At 48.5% G+C, this 19,090-nt stretch overlaps 6 protein-coding genes across 6 annotated transcripts; 2 read left to right on the forward strand and 4 right to left on the reverse strand.

The window, feature by feature from the left end:
- Positions 1-555: 555 nt before the first annotated feature.
- Positions 556-5,978, reverse strand: EI90DRAFT_3116673 (uncharacterized protein; the record flags this gene model as incomplete). The annotated part of the gene is made up of 19 exons (XM_039062911.1): positions 556-882; positions 948-1,096; positions 1,151-1,324; positions 1,380-1,616; positions 1,674-1,744; positions 1,800-2,220; positions 2,274-2,537; positions 2,596-2,790; positions 2,848-3,118; positions 3,172-3,233; positions 3,284-3,440; positions 3,498-4,253; positions 4,319-4,902; positions 4,968-4,977; positions 5,031-5,129; positions 5,193-5,410; positions 5,572-5,583; positions 5,634-5,780; positions 5,834-5,978. The coding sequence occupies 19 exons, from the start codon at positions 5,976-5,978 to the stop codon at positions 556-558; spliced, it is 4,299 nt and encodes a 1,432-aa protein (XP_038922497.1).
- A 272-nt stretch (positions 5,979-6,250) lies between these two features.
- EI90DRAFT_1754585 (uncharacterized protein) lies at positions 6,251-7,220 on the reverse strand. Its single transcript, XM_039052133.1, has 3 exons — positions 7,065-7,220; positions 6,921-7,002; positions 6,251-6,858 (listed from the first exon to the last, which is right to left on the reverse strand). Exons 1-3 carry the CDS (start codon positions 7,113-7,115, stop codon positions 6,524-6,526), a joined length of 468 nt encoding a protein of 155 aa, XP_038922498.1. The 5' UTR covers positions 7,116-7,220; the 3' UTR covers positions 6,251-6,523.
- Positions 7,221-10,830, reverse strand: EI90DRAFT_1754640 (uncharacterized protein). The gene is made up of 10 exons (XM_039052134.1): positions 10,282-10,830; positions 9,461-10,216; positions 9,247-9,403; positions 9,131-9,192; positions 8,807-9,077; positions 8,546-8,749; positions 8,245-8,496; positions 7,767-8,187; positions 7,641-7,711; positions 7,221-7,582 (listed from the first exon to the last, which is right to left on the reverse strand). The coding sequence occupies exons 1-10, from the start codon at positions 10,663-10,665 to the stop codon at positions 7,326-7,328; spliced, it is 2,835 nt and encodes a 944-aa protein (XP_038922499.1). The 5' UTR covers positions 10,666-10,830; the 3' UTR covers positions 7,221-7,325.
- A 1,524-nt stretch (positions 10,831-12,354) lies between these two features.
- EI90DRAFT_3116675 (ran binding protein 11) lies at positions 12,355-16,429 on the reverse strand (the record flags this gene model as incomplete). Its single annotated transcript, XM_039062912.1, has 21 exons — positions 12,355-12,519; positions 12,578-12,674; positions 12,728-12,897; positions 12,947-13,102; positions 13,156-13,341; positions 13,391-13,603; positions 13,655-13,723; positions 13,779-13,846; positions 13,902-13,947; positions 13,997-14,146; positions 14,197-14,380; positions 14,438-14,591; positions 14,646-14,736; positions 14,797-14,954; positions 15,008-15,100; positions 15,151-15,439; positions 15,488-15,691; positions 15,738-15,918; positions 15,975-16,036; positions 16,090-16,162; positions 16,218-16,429. The coding sequence occupies 21 exons, from the start codon at positions 16,427-16,429 to the stop codon at positions 12,355-12,357; spliced, it is 3,021 nt and encodes a 1,006-aa protein (XP_038922500.1).
- Positions 16,430-16,618: 189 nt separating this feature from the next.
- On the forward strand, positions 16,619-18,524 carry EI90DRAFT_1755072 (uncharacterized protein). The gene is made up of 3 exons (XM_039052137.1): positions 16,619-16,732; positions 16,785-16,922; positions 16,976-18,524. Exons 1-3 carry the CDS (start codon positions 16,657-16,659, stop codon positions 18,097-18,099), a joined length of 1,338 nt encoding a protein of 445 aa, XP_038922501.1. The 5' UTR covers positions 16,619-16,656; the 3' UTR covers positions 18,100-18,524.
- EI90DRAFT_3034481 (uncharacterized protein) lies at positions 17,717-19,073 on the forward strand. The gene is made up of 5 exons (XM_039058538.1): positions 17,717-18,063; positions 18,118-18,252; positions 18,330-18,711; positions 18,779-18,874; positions 18,925-19,073. Exons 2-5 carry the CDS (start codon positions 18,155-18,157, stop codon positions 18,985-18,987), a joined length of 639 nt encoding a protein of 212 aa, XP_038922502.1. The 5' UTR covers positions 17,717-18,063; positions 18,118-18,154; the 3' UTR covers positions 18,988-19,073.
- Positions 19,074-19,090: the final 17 nt, after the last annotated feature.

Below are 19,090 nucleotides of genomic sequence, written 5' to 3' on the forward strand. Positions count from 1 at the left end.
CTGAACAACATGGCTCTCCTTACACCCGGTACCCATGATGCTCAAGCGGATGAAGAATAACTTGAGGCTCATCGTACATACATAGCCTCGAACTCGGCTGACACGTCACATCTTGTGAGTTCTGATCATCCAAAGTTTCGTCCTAGGACACGTTCTTGGTGTCTTTGCATGATCATCAAATTCGAATCAATTCTTGGACACAACTCTCGTTTACTTCGGCCACCGTCAGTAAATAACGAGCAAGTTCACGCACAAATCTAGAAGCTTCTGGCGCATCCGATCTAATATTCAAGTATACTCTCATCACCCTCTGCCCTTCAGCACGTAAGAAAGCAGCACCAGCGGGCACAAACGAAAAATCGATTTATGTTGGTGATCGTGGTGGTGAGCTCCCCAACAGGCTGGTAGGACTACTTCACTCCAAGTAGGAATGAGGGTATCCCACGGTTCGACACAAGCATAACAGAATGTGTAAGACCAAGCCGAATACGTGACTAGACTACATGCTGAAAGGTCCGAGGGCGCCTTTCCGGGCGTCCCGAAACCCTATCTCCATCATGCTTGGTCATCCTGGGGCTGAGATGCTTGGGTTTGGTCAAGGCTTGTGGTGCCAACATGCGTTGCGGCAAGAATTGACAAAATATGATCGAGTTTCCCTTCCAGCGCACCAAGTCGTTCGTCTAAACTTTGAAGTTTCCGAGTAACCTCGTCCTCCTGATTTTCTGCTTGGTTGTCTGGCTCCTCTTCAGTGGCCACAGTCGCATTATCGCCACTGCCGTGGTGGCCTTCGGGAAGTGTGACTTTTAGGAGAAATGCATAAACAATGGGTAGGGCTTTGCCATCGTATGATTTAATGATGGTTTCCTCGCAAGACGGACAAAACTGGAAGGCTGAAATGAAATGATATCTTAGTCAAATACGACGCCCCAAGTGGGTTTAAAATTTACGGAACCTCCGTAGTCTCCATCAGGCTGCTCGTAGTAACCACTCGTCACAAAGCGAGTGCCAGTCTTGGTTTCTTGGCAACGATGACACTGGAATGTGTGAGTCGCTGCGGGCTCCTGCGCGTCGTCATCCGATTTGGGATCAGTTTCACCTGTTTGAATCCATTCAGTTTCACATGCCGAGTGCTCCGGATGAAGATACATACCCTCATTGCCTACTGCCTTGTCTGTGGTGAGATCGGCCCTTGGTGGTTCTGCGTCCTCGCCAGCTTTGTCGTTGTCATCTTCAGCAGCCTCGTCGTCACTATTTCCTCCCTCCTCGGGAGGATTCTCGTTCTCTTCCTCATAGTCGCTTACTTCCTCAGACCCATCCGCAAATCCTGGTGAAAATCAGGGTTACTTGGCATGTTTACGCTCACAAACGGACTGTCCCACCGGATGTATCCTCATCTTCGTCCTCGTCGTTATCATCATTACTTATATCATCTTCGTCAAGTTCAAGACGACCCAACGTTCTCCGGAACCTGTCCCGGTCCTGATCCAAAACGGCCCACACCTGCCGACAAATCTTCATCAAGGGATGAGAAGGCAAATGATTTTGTATCTCCATGGGCGTCGTGCCAGGCTCGGGTGAGTGGACTTTACGTTCGCAGTCGACGCAAAGGTCAAAGTCTGAGGGTCAAATGGAACGTTGAATGGGTTAGAACTCAAAGTGAAAATAAGATCTACCGTAACACGTCAAGCAGGTATAGCGATGTCCAACGAGAGGGCAGGTTCCGCATCCATCGCATCGGATAGTTCTGTTCCACGAAGAGGAACGTGAAGAGAGTTGCGACATTCAGGGCAATAACTTACACATGCACATTTGTCCTACGTCTTTGCAATCTGGACAATGAATTCCAATATTCAAGATCGACATCTGGCACTTCGCGGGTGATTGCTGCTAGTTCAGTCCGTTCGGCATCACTAAGTTCTCTAGAAGCCAGTCCCAAGACCAGCCCTTTCGCAGTGAGATCGATGAATGATCTCCTGACCGCTTGTCTATGGCGCAAATACTCGGGCAACAATCTTTTGCGTTGCTCTTGGATGTCACGAATGACAACTTGTTGAGCAACGAGCAGACGTCGAAAGCCCCGCTCGTTGTGCAAGGCTAGGCAGGCTTCAATGTCACGACGTCGGATTTGCAGCTTGTTTATTACGGTATCCAAAGCTGCCGGAGTTGTTAACTTAGGAAGCGGGGAAGGGTTGCCGGCGGGGTTGTCACCAGTTGCCTTCTCTGCTGGATGTTTAGCACTTCTGCCATGGCAGGGCAAACAAAACTAGGCTAACCCTGAGTATTGAGGGCTTCGATGGTTTTTTCCGCATCACGGATGTCAAACGAGATGTGATAGAGAAGATCAAACAAACGTCCCCCGAACGACGCCCCTGTCTCTGTGGCTTCACCTGTGGCTTCACTTGTGTCTTGCAAAAAATAGAGTTCTAATAATGGGCTGATAATGGAAACCAGGCCACGAAGGAGCTTCTTGATCCAAGGATTCACTTTTTCCTTTTTAAATTCTGACACTAAAACACTCTTCACTCCCTTTACCGTACCTTGTAACATGCCGTGAATTGGAAATAGTCATAGAAAAGATCAGGAGATTTCACATACTCTTGATGAATGAGAATGGTTCCAACTTGGCGATGGCTTCTAAACCATATATGACGTGCTTCATGTGCTTTCCGAAGTTCGGAGAACTATCTGAAATTTTCGGAAGAGCAGATACAGAACTGTTTGCCCGAGCCACGATTTTGTCGCTTGCCATTCCTTTAGCCTCGTCGTTGATATTGGGAGCATGAGAGTCACCTAGAGCACACCTTGCTGTCAGCATGTGTTCCACCTAATTTAAACTTTATCACCCACCATCATCACTCTCATCATCATCCCCGCCGTCCACGTCCTCTGCCTGGCTCGATATGACCTTGATCCGGGAATCGTCCGATGCCTCATCCGGAAGCACATTTGGTGCACGAGGATTCGAGTACGATTGTAAATTCAACGACCATCCTCCGTATCTGAGTTTCAGGTCCTGCTCTTTGCTGAGTGTCTTCTCCTTCAATTCAGACAAAGCACCATCGTCCAACCAGAAGAGCTCAATGTCCTGAGAGTCCCGAGAGTCCGGCACAAACTGGTACTGTAAGAGGATAACAATCAGTAATTGCGGCAAACGTTGAGCGTGGGACCTACGATGCCACCGTGAAATCGCGAGAGTTGAATGTGCTCGTCTAACCCTTGCTGTCGATACGAAGCTAACGAAATTATATCAGAAGACCACTGAATGGCTAGACAAGTGCCTTACCTGATAAATTAGCCACGCGATCAGTGACAGCCTCTACAATATTCAGCATAGTGTTTGTTGCGACCTGGAACTCCCGCTCATCAATCCAGACTTTGGTCGCTCTCAAGAAGATCAGGTAGTGGTGCTGTAAGATAAGGAAGATGATCACAAAGATGTCCTAGAGCAACACTGGGAATCAGCACAGGGCTCTACACAACATACCGACACGTTATACCTTCTCAATTCTTCCCGGACCAGAAATAAGTCTGAGTGATTCCGGCGCATCAACAGTGTAGTACACTCGTCGAAGGGCACGCTCCAACTTCTTCTCTTTATACACCATGCTTCGTGCAACTAAATTATCTAATGGACTATCCGATGTAGCAGGAGTGTTCATTGTTGCAGCATAAGTCATTTTTTCGATAGCAGAAGACCAGTCCAATTGCTTGACGTAACTGATCGCAGACTGGTTGTTTTCAACCAGTACATCATGGGACGCGTCTTTAATCAAGTCTATGATTTCGTTGATGGATCGGGCGTAAACTGAGGATTGTTGTTTCCAACCTCCACCCCAGTATGCGAACCACTGGAGAAGGGTCCACCCCTTTGGGGTTGAAGAGGTGAAATCGTTGATCTCCGATGTCCTGATATAACCAGAGTCGTCATCGTCGATCGCTTCCATTATCGGGTACGCGTGAGTAATATTGAGGTACTGGAGACACCACTTATCGGCCAGTGTCTCTTCAATTTCTGCTGGGGTCATACCGGCGTCAGAGATATCGACTTGAACATGAGCTGCTTCGGAGTCAACGGGACTGAGGGGCCGTGCACTTGTCGGCGACTGGTCACCACCGTCAACAGGTATTTGAAATGAGGGACCGTTCGCCATGCCTCCACGCCTTCGCAGCATAAAGGCATGCGCATAACGATCGGTGTAGAAATCGTGCATCGCCAACACGAATTGTCGCGCCTTCACGCTCGAACGCCACGCCTACGGTTTCGTAATGGTTTTCTGCATCAGTGGCCCATCGCGGAGATATACAGGAAGTGGCGAACCATATCCTTCCAGACTCTTTGAATATGAGGATCTAATATTTTCTCATGAGCACCAGTTTCAAGGCGCTGCAAAATCTTTTGCGTGGACAGTTTGACTTCCTTGGAGAGAAGTTGAACCTGAGATTCTAGCTTGCCCTCATATAGAGCGAAATTGGAATCGATGATCTCTTGCAGGGGCATTCTGAGCTCCCGCCGTTCCAGGAGAGAAAGAACATTCGATGCATCCTTCCCAGATTTTGTCTTTGGGTCATCTGCCTTTCCTGTGGATTTCGGATCCGTTGGTTTGTCCTTATCCGCATCATTTCCCTTCTCCCCTTTCTCTTTTGGAGTCGTCTTCGCCGTCGATTCAGAAGACTGGGAGTCCTCTATCTCCTGGGCAAACGTCGTGAGCAACTCATCGTTTGCAAGCACCTTGTTGCGCCCTCCGAGATTCTTTAAGGAGCGGTCCCATTCTTGTTCTTCCGAGGAATTATATTCGACGATTTTGACGAGCTTCACTAATAATGTATTGCTGTTGCGCACTTGCTCTCGGATTTCATCAACCCCCACGGTAATGTGAATTTGTAGTGCAAAAACGATGTCCCCTGAAGGGTGTGAATGCCAGCTCTAAATTGCTTGTACCGCAAAAATCTGACCCGGGACGTCGCACCTTTTCGTTGCTTCGAAAGAATTTGTGACAGAGTGGAAATAATTTAAAGTCTGAGGGGCATACCACGAGCTTCTCACCGGCGTCTTTGAACTGTCCCTGATACTTGCCGCTGAAGAAGAATTTAGCTGGAAGAATAGCCGATACGTAAGGAATCACTTCCATCTATCAGCAGACGCACTCACACGTCAAGCTGTGCTTATGATAAGTGTCCACCAAATTACCGACTTCCTTGATGTCTTGTTCGATTTGCCCCATCAAGGACTGAATGCGGCCACAGACGCTTTCTCCCGTTTCAGTTTTCAGCTCAGGATCTTTGACATTGTGAAGTTGGAGAAGGGCGCCAAGCATATCGGAGAGCTGCAGTACGAGAGCACGGGCCTTCGAACTATTGTCTCGCCGCTGAGTTTCTAGAGTTACAACCCCTTTGAACAGCAAGACAGCGACTAAGGGCAAATGAATCAAAGGTGACAATCATAGTGTACCCAAGAAAATACGAGCCTTTGACAAATGGAAATGGCTGGGCGTCGGCAAGTGTCTCAAGCCCCGTAACAACCGCTGGAGAAGATGTCAATCCTCCCTCAACGAAGGTGCTGCGTTCACGAACTTGTCACAGTGCCTGAATAAGATGTTAGTCTGGTCAGCCGAAGGGATGGCGAGAACACCAACCTATCCAGTCATCCACCACTCGGCCAATGGCTGTAGAGTCTGCTGCATTTGCAAGTGCTTTAAAAGCCAAATCAATCGTGCTACTATTTGCGTTGTAGTAGGTGTTTGCTTGAAGTAATGGATCAGTGACCGCGTGGATATTGTCATCTAGGCAAGAGTCTGTGAATTGAAACAATACTGAGACAATGGTATCTGCCAACCCAGCGCATCTAAATGGCCTTCCTTTTTGGACGGTCCTGCGAATCGTGATGCATAAACCTCTTCTGGTGTCCTGGCGTTGGAGGAAACACCTGCTGTCTCGGCAGTCAAGGTGGAGGTGTTGGATCTGGTTGTTGGGTACGCCATCTTGTAGACGCTTCCCTCTTTTTTGGGAGGGGGGCTGGAAGGGAGAACATTTGAAGGAGCAGCATCCAGTACTTAAAGATGTTGCCGATCCTCTCAAGAGAACATCCCCCATGGATTCATTCAACACAATCCGGTTCTATTCATTTGAAGCGCCCATCGCAAGGGGGACTGACTGCATCAGCGGGGATTGTTCCGTTTGATGGGAACACATGTGGTTGTGTCACCTGCCCAGCAGTCACTGCGTTTAGAGCAAAATTATCCTGTGTACTATTCTGCACCGCAATAATGCACAAGCTGTGTTATCATGTGCTATCCCCTAAAAAATCCCAAGCCCCTGAATGGGGGTCGGCAATCGCAGGTTGCCACCCTCACCCACCCATGGCTGTGCTAGCTAGGGGTGCCGTAGTTCGGTTCGGTTCGGTTCAGAGCCACATAAACGTAGCAGAATGTGTAACACCAAGCCGAAGTACAATTATCTGCGTGACAAGACTACATGCTGAAAGGTCCGAGGGCGCCTTTCCGGGCGTCCCGAAACCCTATCTCCATCATGCCTGGTCATCCTGGGGCTGAGATGCTTGGGTTTGGTCAAGGCTTGTGGTGCCAACATGCGTTGCGGCAAGAATTGACAAAATATGATCGAGTTTCCCTTCTAGCGCACCAAGTCGTTCGTCTAAACTTCGAAGTTTCCGAGTAACCTCGTCCTCCTGATTTTCTGCTTGGTTGTCTGGCTCCTCTTCAGTGGCCACAGTCGCATTATCGCCACTGCCGTGGTGGACTTCGGGAAGTGTGACTTTTAGGAGAAATGCATAAACAATGGGAAGGGCTTTGCCATCGTATGATTTGATGATGGTTTCCTCGCAAGACGGACAAAACTGGAAGGCTGAAATGAAATGATATCTTAGTCAGATACGACGCCCCCAGTGAGTTTAAAATTTACGGAACCTCCGTAGTCTCCATCAGGCTGCTCGTAGTAACCACTCGTCACAAAGCGAGTGCCAGTCTTGGTTTCTTGGCAACGATGACACTGGAATGTGTGAGTCGCTGCGGGCTCCTGCGCGTCGTCATCCGATTTGGCATCAATCTCACCTGTTTGAATCCATTCAGTTTCGCTGCCGAGTGCTCCGGATGAAGATACATACCCTCATTACCTGCTGCCTCGTCTGTGGTGAGATCGGCCCTTGGCGGTTCCGCGTCCTCGCCAGCTTTGTCGTCGTCAACTTCAGCAGCCTCGTCGTCACTATTTCCTCCCTCCTCGGGAGGATTTTCGTTGGCTTCCTCATAGTCGCTTACATCCTCAGACCCATCCGCAAATTCTGGTGAAAATCAGGTTACTTGGGATGCTTATGCTCACAAACGGACTGTCCCACCGGATGTATCCTCATCTTCGTCCTCGTCGCTATCATCATCACTTATATTATCTTCGTCAAGTTCAAGACGACCGAACGTTTTCCGGAGCCTGTCCCGGTCGCGATCCAAAACGATCCACACCTGCCGACAAATCTTCATCAAGGGATGAGAAGGCAAATGATTTTGTATCTCCATGGGCGCCGTGCCAGGCTCGGGCGAGTGAACTTTACGTTCGCAGTCGGCACAAAGGTCAAAATCTGGGGGTCAAATGGAACGTTGAATGGGTTAGAACCCAAAGTGAAAGATCAGATCTACCGTAACACGTCAAGCAGGTATAGCGATGCCCAACGAGGGGGCAGGTTGAGCATCCATCGCATCGGATAGTTCTGTTTCAGGAAGAGGAACGTGAAGAGGGTTGCGACATTCAGGACAATAACTTACACATGCGCATTTGTCCTACGTCTTTGCAATTTGGATAATGAATTCCAATATTCAAGATCGACATCTGGCACTTCGCGGGTGATTGCTACTAGTTCCATCCGTTCGGCATCACTAAGTTCTCTAGAAGCCAGTCCCAAGACCAGCCCTTTCGCAGTGAGATCGATGAATGATTTCCTGACTGCTTGTCTGCAGCGCAAATACTGGGGCAACAATCTTTTGCGTTGCTCTTGGATGTCACGAATGACAACTTGTTGAGCAACGAGCAGACGTCGAAAGCCCCGCTCGTTGTGCAAGGCCAGACAGGCTTCAATGTCACGACGTCGGATTTGCAGCCTGTTTATTACGCCATCCAAAGCTGCCGGAGTTGTTAACTCAGAAAGCGGGGAAGGGTTGCCGGCGGGGTTGTCACCAGTTGCCTTCTCTGCTGGATGCTTAGTCAGCACTTCTGCCATGGCAGGGCGAACAAAACTAGGCTAACCTTGAGTATTGAGGGCTTCCATGGTTTTTTCCGCATTACGGATGTCAAACGAAATGTGATAGAGAAGGTCAAACAAACGTCCCCCGAACGACGCTCCTGCCTCCGTGGCTTCACCAGTGTCTTGCAAAAAATAGAGTTCTAATAATGGGCTGATGATGGAAACCAGGCCGCGAAGCAGCTTCTTAATCCAAGGATTCACTTTTTCCTTCTTAAACTCTGACACTAAAACACGCTTCACTCCCTTTACGGTACCTTGTAACATGCCGTGAGTTGGAAATCGTCATCAGGAGATTTCACGCACTCTTGATGAATGAGAATGGTCCTGACTTGGCGATGGCCTCTAAACCATGTATGACGTGCTTCAGGTGCTTCCCGAAGTTCGGAGAACTATCTGAAATTTTCAGAAGAGCAGATGCAGAACTGTTTGCCTGAGCCACGATTTTGTCGCTTGTCATTCCTTTAACCTCGTCCTTGATATTCGCGGGACCGGGAGCATGAGAGTCACCTAGAGCATACGTTGCTGTCAGCATGTGTTTCACCTGATTTAAACTTTATCACCCACCATCATCATTCTCATCATCTTCCCCGTCGTCCACGTCCTCCGCCTGGCTCGATATGACCTTGATCCGGGAATCGTCCGATGCCTCATCCGGAAGCACATTTGGTGCACGAGGATTCGAGTATGATTGTAAATTCAACGACCATGCTCCATATCTGAGTTTCAGGTCCTGTTCTTTGCTGAGTATCTTCTCCTTCAATTCAGACAAAGCACCATCGTCCAGCCAGAGTAGCTCAATGTCTTGAGAGTTTTGAGAATCCGGCACAAACTGGTACTGTAAGAGGATAACGATCAGTAATTGCGGCGAACGTCGAACGTGGGACCTACGATGCCACCGTGAAATCGCGAGAGTTGAATTTGCTCGTCCAACCCTTGCTGTCGATACGAAGCTAACAAGATTATTTCAGCCAGAAGGCCACTGAGTGACTGGACAAGTGCCTTGCCTGATAAAATAGTCACGCGATCAGTAATAGCCGCTACGATATTCGCCATAGTGTTTGTTGCAACCTGGAACTCCCGCTCATCAATCCAGACTTTGGTCGCTCTCAAAAAGATCAGGTAGTGATGCCGTAAGATAAGAAAGATAATCGCAAAGATGTCCTAGAGCAACACTGGGAATCAGCACAGGACCCTACACAACATATCGACACGTTATACCTTCTCAATTCTTCCCGGACCAGAAATAAGCTTGAGTGATTCTGGCGCATCAACAGTGTAGTACACTCGTCGAAGGGCCCACTCCAACTTCTTCTCTTTATACTCCATGCTTCGTGCAACTAAATTATCTAATGGACTGTCCGACGTGGCAGGCGTGTTCATTGTCGCAGCATAAGTCATTTCTTCGATGGTAGAAGACCAGTCCAATTGTTTGACGTAACTGATCGCAGACTGGTTGTTTTCCACCAGTACATCATGGGACGTGTCTTTAATCAAATCTATGATTTCATTGATGGATCGGGCGTAAACTGATGATTGCTGTTTCCAACCTCCACCCCAGTATGCGAACCACTGGAGAAGGGTCCACCCCATTGGGGTTGAAGAGGTGAAATCGTTGATCTCCGATGTCCTGATATAACCAGAGTCGTCATCGTCGATCGCCTCCATTATCGGGTACGCGTGAGTAATATTGAGGTACTGGAGACACCACTTATCGGCCAGTGTCTCTTCAATCTCTTCTGGAGTCATATCGGCGTCAGAGATATCGACTTGAGCATGAGCTGCTTCGGAGTCAACGGGACTGAGGGGCCGTGCACTTGTCGGCGACTGGTCACCACCATCAACGGGTATTTGAAGTGAGGGACCGTTCGTCATGCCTCCACGCCTTCGTAGCATAAAGGCATGCGCATAACGATCGGCATAGAAATCGTGCATAGCAAGAACGAATTGTCGCGCCTTTACGCTCGAACGCCACCCCTACGGTTTCGTAATGGTTTTCCGCATCAGTGGCCCATCGCGAAGGTATACAGGAAGTGGCGAACCATATCCTTCCAGACTCTTTGAATATGAGGATGTAATATTTTCTCGTGAGCACCAGTTTCAAGGCGTTGCAAAATCTTTTGCGTGGACAGCTTGACTTCCTCGGAGAGAAGTTGAACCTGAGATTCTAGCTTGCCCTCATATAGTGCAAAATTGGAATTGATGATCTCTTGCAGGGGCATTCTGAGCTCCCGCCGTTCCAGGAGAGAAAGAACATTCGATGCATCCTTCCCAGATTTTGTCTTTGAGTCATCTGCCTTTCCTGTGGATTTCGGATCCTTTGGTTTGTCCTTATCCGCATCATTTCCCTTCTCCCCTTTCTCTTTTGGAGTCGTCTTCGCCGTCGATTCAGAGGACTGAGAGTTCTCTATCTCCTGGGCAAACATCGTGAGCAGCTCGTCGTTTGCAAGCACCTTGTTGCGCCCTCCAAGATTCTTTACAGAGCGGTCCCATTCTTGTTCTTCCGAGGAATTATATTCGACGATTTTGATGAGCTTCACTAATAATGTGTTGCTGTTGCGCACTTGCTCCCGGATTTCATCAACCCCCACGGTAATGTGGATTTGCAGTGCAAAAACGATGTCCCCTGAAAGGTGTGGATGCCAGCTCTAAATTGCTTGTACCGCAAAAACCAGACCCGGGACATCCCACCTTTTCGTCGCTTCGAAAGAAATTGTGAAAGAGTGGAAAAATAATTTAAAGTCTGAGGGGCATACCACGAGCTTCTCACCAGCGTCTTTGAACTGTCCCTGATACTTGCCGCTGAAGAAGAATTTAGCTGAAAGAATAGCCGATGTGTAAGGAATCATTTCCATCGATCAGCGGACGCACTCACACGTCAAGCTATGCTTATGATAAGTGTCCACCAAATTACCGACTTCCTTGATGTCTTGTTCGATTTGCCCCATCAAGGACTGAATGCGGCCACAGACGCTTTCTCCCGTTTCAGTTTTCAGCTCAGGATCTTTGACATTGTGAAGTTGGAGAAGGGCGCCAGCATATCGGAGAGCTGCAGTACGAGAGCACGGGCCTTCGAACTATTGTCTCGCCGCTGAGTTTCTAGAGTTACAACCCCTTTGAACAGCAAGACAGCGACTAAGGGCAAATGAATTAAAAGGTGACAATCATGATGTACCCAAGAAAATACAAGCCTTTGACAAATGGAAATGGCTGGGCGTCGGCAAGTGTCTCAAGCCCCGTAACAACCGCTGGAGAAGAAGTCAATCCTCCCTCAACGAAGGTGCTGCGTTCACGAACTTGTCACAGTGCCTGAACAAGATGTTAGTCTGATCGACTGATGGGATGGCGAGAGCACCCACCCATCCAGTCATCCACCACTCGGCCAATGGCTGTTGAGTCTGCTGCATTTGCAAGTGCTTTAAAAGCCAAATCAATCGTGCCACTGTTTGCGTTGTAATAGGTGTTTGCTTGAAGTAATGGATCAGTGACCGCGTGGATATTGTCATCTAGGCAAGAGTCTGTGAATTGAAACAATAATGAGACACTGGTGTCTGCCAACCCAGCGCATCCAAATGGCCTTCCTTTTTGGACGGTCCTGCGAATCGTGATGCATAAACCTCTTCTGGTGTCTTGGCTTTAGAGGAAACACCTGCTGTCTCGACAGTCAAGGTGGGGATGTTGGATCTGGTTGTTGGATACGCCATCTTGTAGACGCTTCCCTCTTTTTTGGGAGAAAGAGAGGCTGATCACTTGCCTAAGGGGCTGGAAGGGAGAACATTTGAAGGAGCAGCATTCAGTACTTATTTAAAGATGTTGCTGATCCTCTCAAGAGAACATTCCCCATACTGTAAATTCATTCAGCTCAATCCGGTCCTATTCATTTGAAGCGCCCATCGCAAGGGATGCCCGAAGACTCATGTCGTCCACTGAATGCCAACGGTCTGTTGGCCCCGGGCCGGCGGATAAATCAGTTAGGTAATCACATATATCAAGTGATCAATTTCGCCCCTGACCTCATCAGTGCACAACTCGATGTCTAAAAATATATCAATTTTGAGGGGACAACAGCTGTAAGGTGATGAGGACTGGAGCAAAATGCAATATCGCTGTAATCGTCACATCAGGGCTTTCTTAAGCTGATCAAGCACTAGTGGATCAGCTTTGGCAAGATGCGCATTGAAGGAATCAGGTCCTGTCGGAGCATTTCGTGGAGCTTCCTGTAGCTGTGCGGTTATGTACGCCGTGAGAAGCGTTGCCTGGACAGGATCATTCGCATAGAGCTGTTGGACGCGAACATGAGTAAAGTGCTGCATGCGAGGCTTGAGATATGTCGCATACCGCCTTTCGCCTTCCCTCTTCGAGAGAGCCCTCGGAGTCCTTTAGCAAACGATCTGGAATGGTTCCACCATTTTGTTTCCAATAAAGATGTAGGTGGCTAAAAATGGGTTAGCTTTCGCCTGTGGGAGACGGAGGTAACAAAGGTCATACTTCTCGTCTTCGGCTGCGATGGCTTCTTTCATTTCCCCAAGGACATCGAGCCACAGGTTGAAGGTTTCTCCAGACATCCGTTTCAGCGCAGCCGGCCGCCCCGTAGCGACTAATCTAGCCATCGCCATCGCGGTCAGTTTTCTGTGCTGAGGTTCAGCCATGCTATCAAACTGAATGACGTGGTCAGTATTTGCTTAATCAAGAGAGCGCGTCTCACACCTTCCGCCACCACTGGTCAAGAAGCTTGTCGAAGAGGTCAATGTTCCCATTTGTCCTTGCTTGAGCTGCGTCGACGAGTCGAAGGAATATGGTCACATCTTGTATGATTATACGGGCAAAGACGTGGAACTCTTCAATTAAGAGCCTGTCATTCCCCTTGAGGTAATAGTGAGTGTATGTGAATCCGCAAATCAGGTTTTTCAACTGACTTTATCCCTGACGACTGAGTTCAGCATATAATCGAATAACCCGGAGGAATGCATCGCCTCAGCCCAGAGGCCTGATGGAGCCACCTGGATCATGATATTGATGATATCGATGACGTCCTTGACATTCACACCATTTGCCGACTTCACACTTTGTAAGTATGCGCTGTGTAACTCTGCCGCTGAGGACTATGTTTCCATCAGCCAACGGCTGCGCGACAGTGAGAGTGGGTATTACTTTGAGTACGCTAGCGGCGTCCAGTAATAAATAGCTTTCAATGATCGACAGGATAGAACCCAAGAGGTCCAAGTTCTCGCCTAGCAGTTGAACCGCTCCTGGTAGAAGGTCAATGAAGGAAGGGGAATTTGGGGCGGTCGGAAGAACCGAAGATGCATGGCGCAGCGACGTCAGCCACAGTGCTAACCCGTCTTCATCCAGACGTAAACGATTCTTGGGCGGGCATCAGTATCTAGTTGAATAAGGATAGATGCTTAAGAATACCTCCGCCATCATGCTTTCTTGGATCAATGGAATGACAATATGTAGAAGCGGGACAGAATTCTTCGATGCCTGCCAAAACAGCAATGTTCCACGGCTCGTGTACATTAATAACTAGGTCACTAACTTGTACCAGCTGTTTCGCGAGGTCCAACAAAGCGGCCTGGAAGAGCGCATTCTGTTCGGAGTTAAGCCCTGCTGAACAGTAAAGGGACTCGAAACGATCGAAATGAGCGTCGAGTGAACGTACAAAGTCCTGGGATCGGATCCGTGATGATGTTGATAAAAGGTTCAATCTAGCACTGGGCGTTGAGTCACAGCCGAGAGACATGAGAACGACTGCACCTGAGCTCCATTTGTTTCTATGACATTATTTAAGCTCGTTGCAATTCGGGTTTTGCTCTCTATGGTGTCCATTTCTGGCAAAAGCGCCATCAAGCCGGATATAACTTGTGGTAAATGAAGGGAAAACGTGGCGGCATCGAAATTGAGGGACTGCGTAATGTGTTAACTTGTGGGCTTGGGATGATACAGGCTTTACATACATCTACACTCGAACGAATAGCCTGACACGCGGTGAGCCTGACTGCGGCATCAGAACTCTCTGAGCGATCACGCAGAAGGTACGTCACCATCTCCCAAAACTTCTGCATATGAAAAGGCGGAACAGTTCCTGCATGACCGAACTCGCCAAGCACCCAAGCAATACGGCGCTTGAGGATACGATAGCTTTTAAGTAAGCAGAGGTCAGAAATGTACAAAAGTTGTGAGAACCATATGACTAACCTCGGACTGGTTTGGGAAACATTAGCAGAGAAGGGACCATTGATCCATTGGCCCAAATTGAAAGATGACTCTTTCCAGGTGAGGCAACGTCCCATGGCGCAGTACAGCGCCTCTCTCCTTAGGATCGCTTGAAGGTCTTCGGGATTCTGGGCACCTAAGTTACATTGAGATAAGTGCAACGATCTAGCCATGTCAAGAGCATACGCACCGTAAGCCCTTTCTAATTCCTTGAGAAGAATAGGGATCACATATTCAGGCATACGATTCGTCATCGTCATAATGATTCGTTCTGCACAAGGCTGCCGGGTGGAAATAAATGAATAGATATGAATATCACACAGGAAACAACGTTCACATACTCTGATATCGAACTCCCATGCCTCGGTGTCTCGGTCTTCGTCATTGATCCACTCTTCCGAGTCGCCTTGCCACTTCTCGAGATCCGGCACTTTGAGGGGTAGGAAGCGCAACAGTATCAGCCCGACCGCCTCCTCAACCCATTCCTTTGACAGCAAATCTTGCGCACATGTGAGCATATCAGTCTCCCAATTGTATGTGAATTATGCTTACTCTGATGACTGGGAGACCATTGACCCAACGCGTCTTTGAGGAGCACCATTCCTTGAAGCAGGACGGGTGCAGGGTAGACTGAATCAGGGGATTCTGGGACAACGAGGTTAGTCATTGCAAAAACTCAGATAGCTTTAGATTACCTCCAATTGCGGACGGATCCAGAGAGTTGGCTTCTATAACTTTGTTCCAGTAATACATAATGAGTGGCGCACACTCAGGTAAGGCAAGGAAGCGGGGTACAGCGGATTGTTGCATTTTCCGGAACAATTTACCAAAAGCCTTCAGATGTTTCGTCAGATATTGAATTGATTTCAAACCAACGGCATCAGGATGTGCTGAAGGTCGACTGCGAAGAGCAAGAACTAAATTGACTCGCAAATTAAAAACTACCCGCAGCTGAGGAGCAGAGCTGGAAAAAAAGGAATCTATCTGCAGTAGAGTCAGCGACAAGCCATTGCCTCGATTGAAGTCACAAACTTCTTGTTTGTCCACATCCTTCGCGCCGGAACGGTTCCAAGCCCAGAGGATAACTTTGGACAAACATTTGTAGGTGTAATGTGCGACCTCGACATCAGCTGCAACTTGGGGCTCATTGATAGAAGTGGGCGAGATAGCCGTAGATAACTGCGTCGCGTACTGGCCATATATGGATTTTAGGAGTGGATGGATTTCCGTAACTACCTGTGCCATTATTAGATAAATTCCACATTGGTCATGTTTCTCTGACCTGTCCCATGAACTGCACGCCTCCCGGAATTTTCAACGACGCAAGTTCCTTCAAAACCTGGTTCAATACCGCTACCGTGCGTTTGATTGATAAAGAAATTGTGGGATTCGGTGCATGTGTCGAGAAGCGAGACTTGACACCCCCCTGTATCACGGAGATGAGCCCGGGAAGTAATTGCGGCCTGGAAGTGACCTGTGAGCATTGAGCAAAAAACTATTGACCAGAATAGCACCACACCATGCTGTGAGACCGTCGATTCTGTATAATTTAGAAATGATCACAGCACTGCACTGAGCGACCTATGTGGTGGATGAGATAAGGGTAATTAACAACTAATTTCAATATTGTGTACCGTGTCATCGTTTTCCTCAAGGAACGTTGCACAGGTTTGCCGCACAGCTATCCGATCTTCTGGAGTGAACAAACTAAAGAAATTTTACACGTCATCGAACATCCCCAATCAGCTACCGCACAACCCACATTTTGGACCTCCAATTGGGAGTTCCATGATTCTTGAATTGAATTATTGCCATGCGTCGAATGTCCAGCGGAACAGTCTTGTCTGAAGAAATTTGAATCATTTTAGCCAGTGCGGATGGCGTCTTCTGAATCTCCTGCAAGCGCCCCAGGGAGGATGCCGCCCTTGACGGGTCCTGAGAGACAGCATCACGAAGCGCTTCGAATACGTTCATCAAGCTGACGATGGCGCGGCGATCCTTAGAGAATTCAAGGATTTCTAATGTATTTCCCGAGAAGAGCTTATTTCCAAGCAGAAATGACAAGGCAAATAGAGAAACTTGGCCAGCTAAACTTTGACGATTATTGGTGGAGCAAACGCAAATGTCGGAACCGGCTTTGGTAATTTGCTTCCGAATTTTGGATGCTGTTTCGGGTTCGTTCATGCACAATTCACCTACGAATGTCAGCGACATCAAATACTGCAAGCCCATCTCGTTCATCTGGAGGCCTAGTGACGCGTGAGGATGTAGTATCCGGTGAGTCCTTATGTTGCCTGAAATTGTTGTTGTGTTCAGTCAATGTTCGCAGATTCTGAGCCTGAACGCGCCCAAGCTCGACGGAGACGCAAGGAAGAACGAGCGAAAGCGAAAGCTACAGCATCGCAGCTCTACAATTGTGTGGCTACGGATGATCGAAATGCCTCTCAGCATGTAGCCCAACAAGCTAGTGAGCAACCCCGCCGGCACCCCCGTACAATATATCCTGAATCAGACGAACAGCCAAAGAGCCGCCCATCCCTGCAGTCTCCATTGAGCCTTTTCATACAGATATCTCGTGTGCCCCAACACCGCCATCACCAAGCACAAATCAACTCATGCAGAGTATTTCCCCATATACGTCCCCCGAACAAGTCCGCACAATCAGTTTTGAAGAGTTCGCGTTGCGAAGAATTCCCTCTCGTAGCGGGACTACGCGCTCTACAAATAAAGCCTCGCCATTTCTCAGGGAAATAAGCACAAAGGTGACTGCTCGTACCAACCCTCCGCCTGGTAAACAAATGCCAGCGGGCCCAAAGAAGCCAACTGCTAGGAAAAATGGCACAGCTTTACCCTTGCTGGATATAAGTGATGATGACTGGCGTAAACTTCATCTCTGTTTCAGCTGTGGCATTAGATGGACGCGACAAAAGACCGTCAACAAGAAAAAAGAGCACATTGGAAAATGCGTCAAATCTTACGAAATCGCCCGGGACACTATCGAAGCCCTAATAAGACAGACACTTGAGGGTGTGCCAGTTCCGAAGGTTCCTGAAGCAGAACCACAACATTCGCCGATTCTCCATGCAGGTACCCTGTTGAGTGATTGCGTCAGTGCAAGGGAGGCGCAGAGGAGAAGGACGAGGTGTTCTGGTGAAGCTCTCTCATCTATCAAAAATCTGGCGCGTGCCAAAGACGGGATAAGGAAACGAGCAGAGGAATTCTTGTCTGCTCACGCTATATCATCAGATTTCCCGCCCACTCAAGCACTCGCCCCCAGCGCTCTCGGAGAGTTCCCATCTACGTCTGGCCCCAAATTAGCTGAGGCGGCGACATCAAGCAGTCCTGCTTGGTTATCAGTCCAAATGCTACCTTCGCCACCCCCGAATTCTTCCTTGACGATGGTGGAAGACAACTCCACCTCAACGTCTGGGGATGCAAATCTTTCTGCCACGCAGAAGCTCCCTCCTTCGTGTTGTCGCCAGGCTCGTACTTCTTTATCCACCGGAACCGAGTCCGAGTCTGTCGAAATTATTTGTTATACGCGCAACGATTCGCCTCATCCACTCTCCTTGGGTCTCACAGAAACCCCCTCCCCCACTCACAATATCGTGAGCCGGCTTGTACATCCCATCCCTTCAAGCTAGGCTAACGAGTGCTCGTAGGCATCTTTCTTCACTGTCACGAAAGGAAAATCCATAAATGCGATATCCAAGGCTCTTCCCACATCCTCCCCCAACTCTAAACATTCCCCACACCACGTCACATTCATATCGCTCTCATCGACTGAAAGCAGCCCTGTCACAAAGGGGACCCCAAGCAGAACCAGTCATTCTCCCGTTGTCATCACCGATGATGATACACCCCCACCTCACCTTGAAGTGAAGAGTCCCGCCGAGTCCAAACATCAACTCACACCCGACCCAGCGTTGGATGATCTCCACCAATGGAGCGAAGACAATTGGGGCCAGGACGCCTGCCTAGAGTGGCACGGCAATGATCCATTCACTCCGCTACTGGATGACGATGCAGCGTCCACGTCATCAGCCTCGTCCACAAACACCCTACAAGTGAACTCAGCAAAAGTCACTGCTCGTCGCTCAGCCAAACCCTCAAGGGCGAAGTCTAATAAATACCGTGCCAAAACGGTAGTAACGAGCTCTTCAGTCCCTTTACATGACGACGCTGCTGTAGACAATCTTCTTGAACGTATGATTTTGGATGATAAAAAACTGCACCTACGAGTCTTGCGTTACGAGGTTTGCTCTGATTCAGAGGATCCCTTCTTTCACGTGCACTGATTCTTTCTTCACATCAATATTTTAGCCCATCAATTTTGAAGTCTTTTACAACCTTGCCCTCGCCCAAAACTTAAATCCAAAGGGCCTCCGACGACGCCTTCTTTCCTTTCTTGACTCACAAGTATGTGACTTCAAAAACAACTTCCTTGTCTTGCTAAGTTTAACACATAGTGCATACAATTTCAGCAATCTGGACCACCAAACACGGCTGGACGGAGACGGAAGCATCACTAGTTTCTTTGACATGGATCCGAGCGTTTCTAAATTATCCACTCATTATTTCATGCCATGTGTATAACACTAAAATATCGAGATGATCTATATGGAATTATATCAA

Source organism: Cantharellus anzutake (genome assembly GCF_015039405.1).
Source record: "Cantharellus anzutake strain C23 chromosome Unknown EI90scaffold_4, whole genome shotgun sequence".
NCBI lineage: Eukaryota > Fungi > Basidiomycota > Agaricomycetes > Cantharellales > Hydnaceae > Cantharellus > Cantharellus anzutake.

Coding starts and splice junctions, on each gene's coding strand:
- EI90DRAFT_1754585 (XM_039052133.1), bottom strand. CDS start 7,115: ATGTATCTTCATCCGGAGCACTCGGCAGCGAAACTGAATGGATTCAAA. Junction 7,003..7,064: donor AACTGAATGGATTCAAACAG/GTGAGATTGATG, acceptor CACACATTCCAG/TGTCATCGTTGCCAAGAAAC. Junction 6,859..6,920: donor GCCTGATGGAGACTACGGAG/GTTCCGTAAATT, acceptor ATTTCATTTCAG/CCTTCCAGTTTTGTCCGTCT.
- EI90DRAFT_1754640 (XM_039052134.1), bottom strand. CDS start 10,665: ATGTTTGCCCAGGAGATAGAGAACTCTCAGTCCTCTGAATCGACGGCG. Junction 9,078..9,130: donor CGCGATTTCACGGTGGCATC/GTAGGTCCCACG, acceptor ATCCTCTTACAG/TACCAGTTTGTGCCGGATTC. Junction 8,750..8,806: donor AGATGATGAGAATGATGATG/GTGGGTGATAAA, acceptor CGTATGCTCTAG/GTGACTCTCATGCTCCCGGT.
- EI90DRAFT_1755072 (XM_039052137.1), top strand. CDS start 16,657: ATGTCAGCGACATCAAATACTGCAAGCCCATCTCGTTCATCTGGAGGC. Junction 16,733..16,784: donor GCGTGAGGATGTAGTATCCG/GTGAGTCCTTAT, acceptor CAATGTTCGCAG/ATTCTGAGCCTGAACGCGCC. Junction 16,923..16,975: donor GCATGTAGCCCAACAAGCTA/GTGAGCAACCCC, acceptor TCAGACGAACAG/CCAAAGAGCCGCCCATCCCT.
- EI90DRAFT_3034481 (XM_039058538.1), top strand. CDS start 18,155: ATGCGATATCCAAGGCTCTTCCCACATCCTCCCCCAACTCTAAACATT. Junction 18,253..18,329: donor CATCGACTGAAAGCAGCCCT/GTCACAAAGGGG, acceptor CCCACCTCACCT/TGAAGTGAAGAGTCCCGCCG. Junction 18,875..18,924: donor TTTCCTTTCTTGACTCACAA/GTATGTGACTTC, acceptor TTTAACACATAG/TGCATACAATTTCAGCAATC.